Source organism: Typopeltis vanoorti, chromosome 12, assembly GCF_054136105.1.
Source record: "Typopeltis vanoorti isolate ZY-2024b chromosome 12, IOZ_Tvanoo_1.0, whole genome shotgun sequence".
Taxonomy (NCBI): domain Eukaryota; kingdom Metazoa; phylum Arthropoda; class Arachnida; order Uropygi; family Thelyphonidae; genus Typopeltis; species Typopeltis vanoorti.
Window position 1 is genome coordinate 567481 of NC_143560.1, and position 16882 is coordinate 584362.

A 16882-nucleotide genomic window follows, 5' to 3' on the forward strand; every position below is an offset into this window, starting at 1 on the left:
AAGTTAAAAATATCTGGTTTCTTCAGCTGAAAATTAATCTAGCAGTTGTTCAATTATAATAATTCACTAAGTATGCCATCATTTTAGATTCAGAGAAATATAATATTCTGCATGACAGATCCCTAAAACCAAAGTTTGTCAAAGTATCAATATAAAATATAATGTTACGGTAAAAAGAATCAAAGATGATAAAGGTGACATGAAAGCTGAAAATAAGGATATCCTAGATATCTGGAGTAGCTACTTTGAAAGACAAACAAAACAAGCAGTGAGAGACAGAACTAGTGATACAAACATCCATGCCCATGGGGGGATTTGAACCTGAAGTCTGTTGATTGGAGAGTGGATACATCAACTACTTGGCCAACCAGGCCGGCAAGTGACACTCTGGTTTTAGTAATCTGATTAACTTTTACAATAGAATAATATGAGCAGTGGGTAATGTAAGGTATACACTGTCTTTTTTTTTTTTTTTTTGGAGATTTTTAAAGGTATTTTAAAATTCCAAAAATTGACAGGGTGCCACATAACAGTTGATATTTGATTTGCAATATTTGGATATCAGGTTGGTGGACTGGACTCATAACTGGCTATCAGAGAGTTTATTATTATTATTACGTGACATCTCCAAAGAATCCAAAGACTCCGAAGAAAGGGCCCTGCTCCACAACTCTCCATCTCCACCAACCAATTTTGTGCAGGTAGTGGCGGTATTCACTAAAATTGGTGTTGTCCAGTATTGACCTCCCACAATAATCTTATGACTCCATGGAGGCAGGAAATAATAACAGTAATAGGAAATTTTCAAATGGGCAACAGGAATACAGGTCAATACTTGAGATAGAAAAAGAAAACAAAAGCCTGAAATGTGAAAAGGCAATTGGAATAGGTGATATTTTAGCAGAAATGCTCAAATACAAAAAAAAAAAAAAAAAAAAAATCAGCTAACGCCTTTTTATTCCCGTATATACGGGAGTAGGCGAGGCCATTTAGCCCTATCTAACTTTTGGAGACTGAGTGGGCAGTTCAATCTCCACTGGTACCAATCAGAGACAGATGGCCCAAGGCTATCACTAATTAAGCGGTACGCAGTGAAGAGAGACGGCTCAAATGTGCCGCCATCTCGTGGTCTCTAACCCTAACACAATATATTTAATGTCTGAAATAATGTGGGTTCTACGGTCGATTTTCTTGAGTTTACAGGACGAAAAACCCGAGTTTCCGGGAGGAAAAACCTGCTTGCCCGTGCCAGAGATCGACTAACTCGGGAACCGGTCAAAAAAAGGCTTAGAAAAATTTCCTCTAGTCGCCGACTAGACTCGAAACCAAGACTTCCTTCGTGCGGCCTAGCGCGGTGGTGTGCAAACGCCACATCCACTGAGCTGCTCAAATACAGATGTATAAAAGTTTTGCATGGGAATATAAAGGATCTACAAAAGTACAGATCCTCCATATCCCCATGATTTCTCAACTATTGTTATAAAGTGAAATTCTCTTTTTGACAATCTCTATTTGATTATATAAAGAAACCTGTGGAGAATTCATGACTAAATAAACACACATAAAACCACAGTAATCGGTTTTTTTATAATGTAAATATTTCGACCAAGTGTCTTAGGACATCATCAGTACAGTTGAGAACAATACTAGGAATAACATACAGATAGGGCACATGAATACAATGGAATCCAAATGCATGCAACAGCACTTTCTAGCATTTTTTTTTTTAAATACATTAGATTGTATAGATTAAATTAAAATTAAAATATTTTACACAATTTTGTATGACAATTTCCCATACTTTAGGAATGGCATGAACATCATTGGAGTTTAGATTGGATCTGTGAAGTAGGGTTTCAGCACTTTCTTTATATAAACGTTGATGTTTGTATGAAGATCTGTGTAGAAGTTTCGTCTTTTCCCAGTGGGAAAAAGTCTCTATTTCTAATCTCTATTTGGCCTGAATGCATCTTTCTCCTCTCCACATTTCTCTTCCACAATTTTTCTCAGCTTCTTTTCAAATTACTTGCATAAATCTTACTTGAAATGCTTAGTAGAGAATTTCCTCTGTGATTCTCACATTCAGCTTTATTTATTTTTTATAGATGAATTATGAGAGTTCTACTCCAACGATCTGGAATTTGATTTTTTGACAGAACTTCTGAATTATGCAGTGTAGATGCATAATTCAGAAGTTCTGTCAAAAAATCAAGCGGGAAAGAATTGCTCCGTTAGTTTGACATACATGCAAGTGCTACTCAAGTTAAAAATCTTCGCCTGATGTGCTGCAAGGGCAGCATCCCAGAAGCGTCAGTAGATCTACTGGCGGCATAAAAAGGGAGAGAAAAACCTGATTCGGGAGAAAACGGTCAGGACTTCAATCCAAAGCCAGGGAATGAGAATGCGCAGCAGCCCTAAAGTGAGTTTGATTTTTTCTTTCTAATTTTGTGAATTATAGGAGAACTCTAATAGCAGAATGTTAAGATTAGGCTGCTGATTTTCAACAGAGTTAATGGTTGGATTTAAATGTTTAACAAGTAATAGAAGATTATTTGTGTAACAATTAGAGAGTAACAGTTGGTTAATAGTGCATTTGCCTAGAGTATTATTATATTATCTTAGAATCTGAAGGATCGAACTTTTATACGTACTGATATTCTTATGTATATAACAGTAAAGAAGCAACTGTTTGTTAATGGTACTATTGCTTAGGATAGTAATTAGATATTGAGAGTGGTTATTTATGTGACATGATTTTCATGAATTGAAAGGGCATTTTAACATAATTGTTTTATGTAAAGTTAAACTAAGAATTTTTTCTTTAATAGTGTAAATTGTTTTATGGTAAATAAGTGTGTTGTTTAAATGTTAATAGAGTGTTGCCTGATATTTAATTCTTTGATGTACTGTTCCGAAAAAAATATTAGAGCCTATTAGCGGGAATCCAGGAGAAAGGATAGTAAAGAATAGATAGTAGACCACGACTGCAGATATTAATTAATCAGTGATAATTTGAATGTAATGGGAAACCACTTCATATTACTAGAAAACGGACATCAGTGGCGCAGCTTTTCAAACAAATTTTCTGGTGTTCAAAGAATAAGAAGGCAGTATAGCTTAAAGAGATATTGAAGATATAAAAAAGGGGCATATAAATAGATAGTAAAAGGAAAGAGACCCTCCCGTTTACACCATCAGCACTCACTAAAGTTATCCTTCTGAAGACATTCTTTTACTTGCCACAAGCGGAAGAACTCATTGGGATTACATTTGAAAATAGGCAACCGAATAAGCAAAGCTGGTAATTTGGGAAGCCAACTGAATAATTTATATGGAATAAGAGAGAAATTAGCCAAAATACCAAACAGGACAGTGTTTAAACCGGTTTTAAATCATGGATTAGAAATAAAGCACTTGATCAAAGATTAAGACCACAAACATGATAGTTCTGAGAAAAATTAGGGACCTGAACAGATTGAATCAACAGCAGTAAGAAGATATTATGAAGGAACTTGACATTATCAGTATTCAAGAATGTGTAAGAGTAGGGCTGGTCTAAAGTGGTATGGCCACTTAAACAGAATGGGAAAAAAATAAGTTAGCGAAACAGGTGTTTGATGGCAAGATGGCAGGAAAAAGTTCCAAAGAAGGAAGGAAGACCAAGGTCTCGATGGACTGATTCAATTAGAGGTGCCTTAGAATATAACAAAATGTTAGATAGGAAAATATTGGAGTACTATCAAGTGATAGGCTATTATGGAGAGAAACTGCTGGTAGGAGATTAATAATAATGTAATCTTGGTCATGTAGTGCTGTCAATAGTATCTGAATATCCTAAGGGTAGATATCATGATGATGAATAAGTCACTGACTGCAAATTCAAAATGATACTGATACCTGCAATTCAGTTTAAAGAAATAGAAAAACACTATGATGTGACTACCACACAAACTAATATTTATGAAAGAAGGTGTCATACAAACTACCATAAGATGGATAGCCTTTGCCAAGGTTGTTATGTTTCTATTAATGGCTGAGTGTCTGGCAATCATGAGACATTTATTTGGCTTGAACTATTTAATGGAAATTATGCCCAGCATTAGTAACCATCAACTTGCAACTCTTGGCATATGACAACAGCTTGGCAACTATAAAGCCATCCTAATGCCCAATAAAATGGAACGAAAACAAATGGTAAAATTCCACAATGAAATCTCTCAAGTATAGATAACCACCATGTTGAACACCAAAGCACTAGAGTATATTTTGCAAAAGTGATTTTTTTTTTTAGAGCAAATTACATCTGCAGTTTCTTTTACTATAAAGACTCAAAGAACAGTGGTTCTATTTCTACTTGAGAAAAATAATCCCAAAGTTCTATTCATAGTTTAGAAATAGTTACTGAATATATTTTGTTAGAAACTATATGTTATGCTCAATTCATTGATTTTGAGTAATCTGTTTTTAAAACTAGTTTTGCACTTTTACAGAACATGAAAACATTTCTATTTATTTTTTTGAAAAAATCATTACAGTATTTTTTAAATACAGGAACTGCTAATGCAGTTATTCTTGATCAATAAATTATATATATTTAGTTTAATCCTTTATCCAAGTGTAAGCAAATAAAGTTTGTGCCTGAAGTATCTTCAGGACTGGGAGCAACTCGTGGCAAAGGTGGACTAAGTTCTCATCACTTTCCTTAGTATGCCATAATGCAAAGCACATCTTCTTGCGGACATGTATATCAATACGGGAAGGGTCACTACCCAGACCGGTTTCGATTTTTATCGAGGTCTCTTCAGACCAGAGGTGATACCAAGGTTGAAGCAATGCAGAACTCATATTTCCATATGCCAGTTGCCAAAAGGTGTCACACCTTATTATTAAATTACTCTGGATTAGAGAAAGATGTTGGAAGTTTTTTCCACTTGGTTAGACTATAAATTATATACAGGTAGTCCTCGACTTACAACGCGGTTCTGTTCCAGCGTCTCCGTCGATTCTGACGTAAGTCGAGGACTTTTTTTTTCATTCTTGATTTGTTTGATTGCTGTTATAATATTTTCATAAATTAGGTTTCTATTTAACTTAAAACGGTTAAAATTGTATAAACTTACATAAACATTTATAAATTATTTATTAGCACTTACAAATACATAAATACAAAATTAAGAAAGAAAAATTTAAGAAAAAAATACATAAACACATATCAAAAATGGTGCACTTACTTTAATTTGAAATTCCTTTAAATACTAGTTAACATAAACATAAACAAAAAACTTATTAATGGTGTCTTTAATTAAGCAGGTGAGTAACTGTCACTCATTTGGACCATATGGTTATTTCTCACGATCGGAAGTAGCTTTTTAATCAGAAAATTGGTTAATGTTGTCTGTTGGGTTTTTTTCTTTTTTTCTTCATATATTTCATGATAACATCTGACTGCTTCTCGAATTTGCTTTTCGACTTGGGTGAAGCGATCAGTGTCTTGATCCATATTTTTGAGTAATTGAAGTCCTTGATTTAGTTTAGAAAATACTTCAGCTAATCCTTTTACAGCAATTTTTTTAACGATCTCTCTTCATCTTCCTCATTATTCCTTTCTTCTTCTACAACTCTTTCATTTTGGAAAATCAAGTCTTCATCAGTCAGTTCACCTTCTTCTTCTTCAAGTGTCATCTCCTAGAAGGAGGTTGGCAACCATGTCACGGAACCTTTTTCTTTCTTTTGCTGCTCTGGAACATTTTTGGTAATTCAAGCCAGTCCAGTCCTTAATGTCTTCGAACCACATTCTCCTGGGTCTACCTCTCCCTCTTTTTCCATCCAATTTCCCTTCTAATATTAATTTCTGAATGCCTTCTTGTCTGGTTAGATGTCCAAAATATTTAAGTTTTTGCTCTTTAATTATTTTCATTAATGTTCTTTTCATTTTTGCTTTTTTTAAAACATCTTCGTTTTTCATTTTCTCTGTCCATGGTATTTTCAACATTCTTCTGATGGTCCACATTACGAAAGTTTCTAATTTTTTCTCTGCTTCTTTATTTAGAGTCACCTTCTTCATGATCTGCTAATTCTTCTATATCGGTAATATTGATTTCTAAATCCAGTTTTCTTGCAATTTCAATGATTTCTTCACCAATTTGTTCTAACATACTATGCTCATTATACTCTTCGAGTGTCTCCTCTGGTAGTAACTTCTTCCAAATTCCTCACATACATTGTTCTGATACTTCCTTCCATGAAATTCCAATGTTCTGGATACATTGGTTAATATCGTAATTATTCCAAAAATCGTGTAATGTTATAGCATCGTTGTCCATTGCAGTTATTGCTTGAGGAAATGTAGTTTTTAGATAATATGTCTTGAATGTAGCAATCGAACCTTGATCCAATGGTTGAATCACAGCTGTTGTATTGGGTGGTAGATATATCACATTTATATTTTCATTCAAATCACCGATGTGAAGAGGACGTCCTGGAGCATTGTCAAGCAGCAATAGAATTTTAAAAGGAATGTTTTTTTCAAGACAATAGGCACGTATTTCTGGAATAAAACAATTTAAGATTGAAGTTTAATATCAATGATATGAAACTACCATAACCTGCAAAACAAATACAAAAGAAATCAGAGGAAATTTTGTTTTGGACAGTGTCACTTGTAATTTCCCATCACTGCTTCAGCAAATTATTATTAGGGCTTATAAAAATTACATTCAGTGAGATAATTAAGATTTTTCAGTTTTTTTCACATGCTTATCACTATAGGTCAGCAGCTAAAAAAAAAAAAAAACTAAATGCACTTCTAACCCTTCTTTGATTATATGCAGTTTTTAGGCATGGTAACCAATGTTTCTATTTAACTGTCTTTTTCATTTAAAACAATGTATTAGTGCACTGTGTCTACATTATCTTAACTGCTGCTGATTGCTGCATCCAATCAACATAACATTAAGTCTTAACACTGACAGGGTCCCAAAGAAATAACCAGAAAACAAGATAGTTCAACATAGTTCTATTACATTGGAGACTCCAAGACGAAAAGAAAATTTTAGATAATTAATATTTTCACAAGTGGCAATAAAAGTATTGGAAAAGTTAGTAATGCTGTGTAAAATTCAAGAATGAGTGAAGAGGAATATAACACTGTGTTGCAGGAGATTGGGGGGGGGGGGCATGACTTTGTAAAGGGAAGGTCTTGCCTCAGTAATTTAATCCAAAGTAATTTGGACAATAATTGACTCACCAATTTCCATCCCAAAGTACATAACTTACATCTAACACTTTCAACAAAACCATTATCCTTTTCCCAAACTGTATTCTTGGGGGATCTCTACATCACCTTTATTAATTATTACCCTCTCCACATATTATTTTAGCAAACTGGATATTCCTCCTCAAATCAATCCCAATAACACTAATGTACAGACTGAACAGTAGTGGGCACATGCTGAGCCTAATGAATAACAAAAATCTCCAAAAATACACTTCAATGTCACTATACCAATGTGGAGATGTATAAACAACAAGCATATAAACCAGATTTCTTATTTCTCACAGAACATCAAATGACATTCTCAACTACTATTGTTCACTTCAATAATCTAAACTACACCTCGCAGGATTCCTTCCACCACAAATGTAGTACTTATACATTTATTAGATTGTTCAGTGATATCTCGTATCACATAATAAAACCTAGAATTTCTCTTTTGATCTGCTCAAGCTCAAAAAATACTTGCTATAATATTCATTTGTTGTCTTTATCATTCTCCTGATAGATCGTGATTAACCTTCTCGGTTTTAATGTGTGTATTTGTTTATTATTCTTTTTTTTGTTTGTTTTTAATGAATACTGTAAAATTCGATACAGCGTAGAGTGTTGGCACACTCTCCCTCGATGAGTCTTTGGACTCCCTGGAGGTGTCACATAATAATAATAATAGTAAATTTGTATTTAAGTAATACCAAAAGCCCATGAATTAAAACCCAGAGGAATTAGCATGCTAAATTGTGTAAATAGAAGTTCAAAGACAATGTCTTAGAAATCGGAAATATATTGATGTTAGTATTTAGATAAAATGTAAAAGAAACCTGCCAGTCCGATACCGCCTTCAAGGTCAGTGTTAAAAGGGGTGGCATACATCTAACATGGCTATGCCGTTCCATTAAGGAGATTAAATGTGCACTTCAGGGAGAGCTAGAAGTCAGAGTTTAAAAAAGAGGTCAAGAGTTTGCGTTGGAAAGTTCGGGGGTCTCAAACCTTCATCCAGGGTCCTGCAAAAACTGAATATAAGGCATAATGGAAAAAGAAATGAGATTGACACCAGGAGAAGAGAAAGGAGGAAAAGAGGAGAGAATACCGTCGATCCACGACTTTCATCCTGTTTGAGTGATGTTGCGAAGGATAGCCCCAGGAGCCGATTACCGTGGGAGCAGCGCCGCTGGACCTAATGCACTGCCAATAGGACGACCTGCATGAGGCCTCGACTGTCAGGCCTTCACCCGATTCTATAACGCCAGGAAATTGTGCTCCAGGTTCTGCCAGCCATTCGTCAATAAAATGTCGGTGTTCTTGAAATCACCAAGTAAAAGCCCAAGACCAGATACAGAAGAGAAGCCAGAGAATTCAGTAAAGGAAAGGTGAGCAAGTGCACTATATAAAAAAAGAGTAGTCAAGTGAGTTTATTTTCAGTGTAATTTTGTCTGTTATGAGAGACTGTTTTAGGACTGATAAGTTTATAGAGTTACTATATATAGTATGAAAATAACTTGCATAAAGTTATTTTCAGAAGTTTATAGTTAACGAGGCACAATAATTCCTATATTGTAAATGGGCTAATAGTTTTCTCTTTAAATTGTTTAATAATTTGTATTATGTTGCATGCTTATGTAAAATGTTCTAAAGAAAGTTTTCTCTAAGGTGTTAGACTTAGAGTGGAATAAGAAGTAGTAATTCATTAATGTGTGAATTGTATGATTGTTTCAGTACAAATAAACATGTTTGTTTTATTTACAAAGAGTTCCACCTCATCTTTTACACAATGCACTGTTTCCAAATAAACATGATCCTGTGAGCCGGGAGTTTACAAATAGCTACGAATTGAAGTTAAGTGTTAGCCACGACTGTAAAATATTATTGAGAAGGGCCTTAGGATAGGAAGCGAACTTTACTGGAAGTATTGATAATTCTTATACCACAGGGAGACCACTGGTGGCACAGTCATTATATCAAAAATAAATTTCTAGTGATCTCAAGTATAGATAAAGAATACTGAAGGTAGAGCAAGAATACTATAGTTAATAGAGTATATGAAAGGATTAGATAAAGTTAAAAGAGGGATTAAATAAGGTTAATGAAGAATAGAGATATAGAAGAAGTAATATATAAGTTTTGTTATGACAAGATGCCAAGAAAAAAGCTGTTCAAAATATTACGGTTATATGGTGTGAATGGGACATTATATTATATTAAGCAGTACATAGTCTTCGGTTCTAACTGCTGACTTACTGTTGTAAATCAGCAGTTGGAACTGAAGGAGGCACATGAAGATGGTGTGAAACAACAGTGCACATTATCTCAACTGATATTCATCATCTGTATGGATCACATCATTAAGAAACATAGAATTAAAACTGATATCAAATTGGATATGTTAAACTTCATTTTTACTTTTATGCAGTTAATGTTATATCCCTTAGTAATTTCAGCACAAGGCTGCTGGAATCCCTGATTAAACTAAATAACTGCTGTAATAAATTTGGCATGAAAATCAGCATTAAAAAGACAGAGACAGTGAAAAGAGATAGAAACATTAAAAACATCAACTGCATTCTGATTGTAGAACCTGTAAAACAAATAAATCATTTCAGCTATTTAATCACAATTTTTAGTGAAGATGGCAAATTAATATGGAAATAGACTACAGAATTAGCAAAGGCGGTACAAAAGGAAAGCAACTGAATGAATTTATGTGAAATAAGAGAAAAATTAGTCAAAACATTAAACTAGCTGTATACAAGACAGTGTTCAAACCAATTTTAACTTATGGATTGGTTAGAAATAAAACACTTGACCAAAAACTGGAGAACAAGATATGAGAGTTCTGAGAAAGATTAGGAGAATGAACACATGGCATCATTGGTGATGTCATATTAATAATGAGGATATTAGGAATGAACTTGCCATTGCTAATATTCAGGAATGTGTTAGCAGAGCTAATCTTAGATGGTATGATCTCTTAAATAAAATGGGAAGGAAAGATTAGCAAACCAAGTGTTTTTTGCCATTTTGGCAGGAGGAAGACCAAGATCTCACATACTGGCCACTGAAGTAGAAACCTTTACGCAACGTATATTGTTCTAGGCAACTATTTAAGAATGCTGTTGATCACAATGGGGAAAAACAAAGGATCTTTTGGAGTTTAATGATGAAGGGCTTATCGTGGGTGCCTGTTTGGCTGGAGCTGTGACTTTGAAAACAGCCGAGTTGAATGGTTTCTCATGAGGTGAGATATACCAGGCGTTTAATTAGTGGAAAAATAACTACCACATTGCTTGTCTAAGCAGTGTAGCTATGGTCCTGCAATAGTCTGTCAGGAACAAGATTGCTATTGTTTGAGAAGGCTGGTGTGGACAAACAGAACTTGCTGTGTACAGCAGTTGACCAAAGCATTTAATAAAAGCTGTTCTTGACCCATATCTCATTGAACTGTGTGCAGGGAATTGAAGAGGATTGATATTGTCAGTTACATGCCTATATGGAAACCACTGATTTCTGCAAAGAACCAGAAAGTTCGTCTACAGTGATGTCAGGAACACCATGACTGGACACTGGAAGACTGCGAAAAAGCCATGTGGTCTGACGAGTTGTGGTACACCTTGTACCGCCAAACTCTCTGCCTACCAATGGTAGGCAGAGTTTGGCAGGAGCACCATGAAGCAGTGAACTCAACTTTCCTTGTAAACACAACTCAAGGTTCTGTAGGTGGTGTTGTTGTGTCCCATTTTATGATTATTATTCTATCTAGTGAAATTCTGCTTATCTATATTCAACTATTATCTATGCACGAGATATCACCCGAAAATACAAATATTTAAGCTATTTCTCCCCTTAATGTCCCTAATATTTATATTATACTGCGCCTTTTGGGACATTTAGTTTGAGATATTAAATACAAAAACAAGGAGCAATAACTAAAATATGTCTGAATGTGAAACAATATTGCAGTCGTGACACTTTATCTCGTTTTTTAACACATTAATTTCCTGTATGATTAGGTTCGTACGTTTTTCAAGTGGTGCATTGGGCAGCAATTTCAGACAACTGTTTTATCAATGAACAAAGGTTTATTAAACTCATTAGTATGGTACAGTTCAGTTTCTAATATAATTCAATTCAATACTAAGAAAACATTTACAAATTAACATTAGCTTATCACAAGTAATTTGGCTATGATCCTATATGGGTATTGCAATCATGCCGCCATAACAAATTCAACTCATACAAGTCTGCGCAGTTAGCCTAGTGGCTATGCGCTTTGTAACCATATGCCTGGGGAAGGAGTGTCCTAGGTTCGATTCCCATCGGTGACGTGAGGAGCTGAAGGATCTTCCTCAGCCATAGCCAAGTTAGCCAGTCTTGGGCGTGGAAGCAGGGTTTTTTCCCCAGTTTATTCTGGGGTTTTTCATCCCGCAAAGCAGGCAAGCTGGCCTTGAGAACCCAACACTACAGGCCATAGGATACACCGGGGCATAAGGCTGACCACCTTATCCTGTAAACGGAGTGAGGTCCGATGATCAATGGACCCTCGACACCGCAAGGTAAAAGAGGGTATAAGGAAGATGATGATGATGAAGAAGTAAATCGAAGTATAGAAGAAAACAGTAAATTAAATATAGAAGTAAAGTAAAGTAAAGATAATACAGATAAAGTAAATAAATAAGTATTACAATATATATGGTAGAACTTCAAATGCACAACAGACCCTCGACACCGCAAGGTAAAAGAGGGTATAAGGAAGATGATGATGATGAAGAAGTAAATCGAAGTATAGAAGAAAACAGTAAATTAAATATAGAAGTAAAGTAAAGTAAAGATAATACAGATAAAGTAAATAAATAAGTATTACAATATATATGGTAGAACTTCAAATGCACAACAGACGAAAGATATTACAAAAATCAAATATAGCCACATATTACAATACTACATTTTCAAAATTGGCAAGGTTTTGGGGCAGTTCTAGTTTCTGTATTTGTAAGTAATACTGGTATAACTTACATTATTTGAAACAATGTCCTATCACTTTTTTTTTTGTTTTCAAATAATCAAACTGATAATGAATTAAACTGTAAATATTTAGATTTCTATGATACTGACTTAGAGGATTAATATTACCATTTAATACAGCTAAAATAATTTTTTTTAAAAAAATAATTAAATACTTACACTTTATATTCTTCAGTGGAGTTTAAAAGGCCTAAATACAGTTCCCGCAAATCTCCAGTACCTTTACTTATAGATGATACTTTTTCTTCAATAATATCAAGTGATATATGGATAATGTACATATAGTTTAGTTCATTTCCTGGAGACACTGTTCTTACATACAGAGGAAAATTCTAGAAACCAAAATGAAAAACAAATAAAATTAATAATAGAAAGCTTTTTTTTTTTTCCCACTCCCAATACGAACCCACCTACAAAAGATTGCAGCATTACTACTACGATGGAGGAGCTTTCTCTTAGAGCCCAAACATACTTTTCAAGACACTTCAATCCAAATAAGCAGGGCAGTCTCATCCCAGGCAATGAAAATCATTTAGTACATCAAGACAAGCATCCATACCACAGTTAAATTCACACCAAATGTTTGTTAGTTTGAAAACAAAGACACAATTCATTTGGCCAACTGAGCTAGCCCTGGATGGTACAAATAGTCATTCCATGAAAAATAAACCCCTAAGAAAATAAGATTTGATTAAACACCCTGTTATGGAACAGACTTTTGCACACATATAATACACTACAACTCAACAAAGCAACTAACTAAACTTGAATGTTTCTTTTAGTGTTATGGGATATTTAGAATTGATACCTAAGCAGTTAAGGCCTTGTGAAAGGGAAGGGTGAGAATACTACTTTTATTGAGTACTTGGGTTTTGTGGAGTGCAATTTTAAAATTAATTCAGCTCCAGTTCAAATAAGCTACCAAGATTTTTTCCTCATTAATTTCCAGATTCAGTTCATTCAGGAGATGTTTATGCTTGGTAAAATAATTCAAAATTAACTTTTAATGGCAGTTTAAAGTTAAGGTAACTCAACCATAAATAGACTCTTGACCATGTTTGAATCAAAAGAAAATTAAGCATTTACAACATCAACGTGTGTATCATTAAACAGAAAACCAAAATGAATTGTAATATTGCTCAATCACTATTTTGCTCATACTTTAAATTGATCAGTATTCTGTATTAATTAATACAGAGTGAACGTGACAGCTCCTTCTCATAAAAATAAATAAATAATAAATCAACATACAATTTAACTGTTCCATGCAAGTTTGAAGAGCAACTAAATTATCAGGAAGATTGATTTTTGTTTTCATTTCAAAAAATAAACTCATAATAATCTGAACTTGCAATGTATAAAAACTGCTGAGAAGAAATATAGTAAGACAGATCCCAATTTACATAAGAGTTACGTTCTGCAAACCTTTATATAACTGACAGGGAAGATTGTGTGAATGTTCAGATAAGTGTTTGGAAGTCAAAGCAAGAAAAAATGCCTTCTTTACCATGCTCATCATCCTTATGGCCTGAGCTTTACTGCTCATGCTGATTACCTTTCTCCTTGTATATTCTTCCCAACATTTTGTTCTGTTGTAGCTACTGCTTAATGATTCTACTCATCCATCTAACTCCTACCTGATTTATTCTTCTAACTTGGTATACAATATGATACTGCTTCCTTCCTTGCAGATTCTTATGCAATGGATTTACTTCAAGCTGCCTCCTAAGCTTGTCATAAAAATTGCCTGCTCTGTAGTTCTACATATATCCCTTCTTAATGCTCTCCAATCAGATGACATGGCTACCCTGATTATTGATAAATCCTCTGATGCTATCACAAGATCTGGCACTCCCAAACTCAAGTTCACTTCATCACATGCTGTCTCAGGTACAGGGTGTTCGGGATAAATTTGACATATTTATAATTAATTATATTTTTCCGTAAGTTACATGTATTAACACACACTTCTCTTCATTTAAAAGTTTGGACCCTTCTTCATTCATATACAAGATGTCAGAAAGGATGGATAGCTGGAACCCACCTGAATCATGGAAGAGAATAACTTGTATCATGATGATTCGTGCCCGCCATCAAAATAAGGATATTACGACTGCTGCCCAATGCTCCCTGAATACAGTAAAAACAATCAGGCATGAACTAGAGACTTGCAATGGTGACTACGAGGATGTAGCAAGAAGAAAGATCCCTAGCAGACGATCTGATTGCATTCGTACAGCAGAATTCCTCGCAAATCTGCAGGAACAGGTGTTGAAGAACCCTGGCATTGGAATTCGGGCTTTGTTCGTGGAGTTGCTAACTGTAGTCAAGCCCTGGATAACAAGGGTAGCCAATGGTAGGCCGTATGTATGGCAGCAGGATTCGGCCCCTTGCCACACCTCTGGGAAAAGTCAAAAATGGTTGTCTGAAAATTTCTACGACTTCACCAGTCCAAATGTTTGGCCTCCAAACTCCCCAGACCTTAACCCCATGGATTATTTTGTATGGGGCGCAGTTGAAAAAGACACCAATCGCACTTCCAGTAATACAAAAGCCCAGTTAATGGATAAAATTAAAACAGTTTTTGCGGCCCTTCCCAGGGAGACTGTAGCATCAGCTTGTTCGAGGTTCCGAAGCAGAATTGAAGCTGTGATCGATGCTAATGGTGGTTATTTTGAGTAAATCTTGTTGATAGTATTGTAATTAACTCTGCCTGTAATGTTTTTTTGTCAATTCATTAAATTTAATAGATACAAAGAAGATTTTCTTTTTCCTTACGAAACTGTCAAATTTATCCCGAACACCCTGTAATTGTCTCTTAGGACTTATATATACTTCATTTTCTTTCCTGTATCTGATCTTTAGTTCTTCCAACCCATGCCCCCCCCACTGAAAAAATGACTTCCATATCCGTACATATCAATGTTTGTTTCAACATTGCAAATATCCTCTAAGTTGTATTTGCAATTTTTGTTATGTGACCTTTGAACTTCAACTTTCTATCCACCAAGTCCATAATCTCTAGCCTCATCAGTTACTCCAAGCATGATCTCATTAATATATGGTGTTTGATATCGAATCATACCAAAGTGCATAACTTTACACTTACTAACATTGAATTGACACTTCCAGCCTATTCAAATCACCCTGTAAATGCTGTGTATCAGTAGCATCTCTGATTGCCCTGCTTATCTTTGCATCATCAGCAAATAACTAAAGATACTGACAGATCAAGAGTCAGACATATCACTTTTGTGTCACCCTTGTGCAAGGATTATCATACATTCTTTCCATTCCTGTGGGATCTTTCCTGCTAAGATTGAAATTATACAAACATGTCAAGGACCTAACCAGTTTGGTTGAACATTCATCTGTCCCAATAGATCAATGAAGTAATAATGAAACATAGTATAGAAATTCATTAATGTAAAATAGGACAAAAACATTAAACACATGAGCTGAACACTGAACTCACTTAAAAAAAATAAAATAAATAAATAAATAAAAAATAAAAAATTAGGAGCAGAATTTTAAGTCAAAGTTTTTTGGCTAATTTCAATGTTAACATTAAAAAAATGTTATCTGGAAACAGAATAGAAAACAAACACAGAACGCAATAAACATCTACTATCCTATGCAGAAGTCTATCAAGTTTCTTGTTCTTTCATACTTTCTCATGGTCAGAGAGGGTGTCAGCAGTTGTACAATCAGAACATCACCATATTAGATACCAGGAGTTGGACAAATTAAGTCTTACATAGGATAGTATACAAAGTTAATCTTCACAACTGATGTTTTGGGTGGATGGTTTCAGCTCTTCAAATTTCTCTACCAATGTCCAAGTATCCAAAGCCTCAGTACTTGCTCAATTCCTTGAGGGAAGTACTGAGGCTTCTCTCTTGCTGAAGTACTAACCCTCCTCTCTCTCACATACATACATACAAACCTCAAAAACTAGATACCAAGGTGATGAATGACTTTCATTACCTGGCAAAACACTACCACCTTGCTTACTGGAAATAGAGAGTGACAGTTTCTAAGGTAACTAGAATGAGGCCTCCAGTTACTGTTTCCCCACTCAGTGGTACACTTCACGATTATGCCTACTCCTTAGTTAATTACAGTATGTTAGGCATAATTGTGAAGTATATTAAATCATATTAAAAAAATGGGAGGGAGATCTTGGCTGAGTACAGTTTTTGCATGGTAAATACAGTTTTGCATAATTTGTCAGATTGGTTTTAACTATGCTTCCTTCTTACTTTTGCAATGGTAATTGTAACAGTAAGAATGCAGATGATGCGGTGTGGTGCAGGGAGAACTTAATGCATTACCATCAGGTTTGCTGCTCTGAATTATCTAGTGGCTGGCATATAGAACCACTTCTTTCTCCTGCTTTTGAGGTTAAAGAAGTGGTTCCATATGCCAGCCACTAGATAATTCAGAGCAGCAAACCTGATGGTAATGCATTAAGTTCTCCCTGCACCACACTGCATCATCTACATTCTTACTGTTACAATTACCATTGCAAAAGTAAGAAGGAAGCATAGTTAAAACCAATCTGACAAATTATGCAAAACTGTATTTACC

General features: G+C 34.8%; 1 protein-coding gene across 1 annotated transcript in view; it reads right to left on the reverse strand.

The window, feature by feature from the left end:
• The window catches only part of LOC150100539 (trafficking protein particle complex subunit 2-like protein), a 47439-nt gene that overhangs the window by 25680 nt on the left and 4877 nt on the right, over positions 1–16882 (reverse strand). The window contains exon 3 of the mRNA XM_090401448.1: positions 12452–12624. Within this exon, the coding sequence (XP_090257574.1) occupies positions 12452–12624 (173 nt within the window). The remainder of the gene's footprint in view (positions 1–12451; positions 12625–16882) is intronic.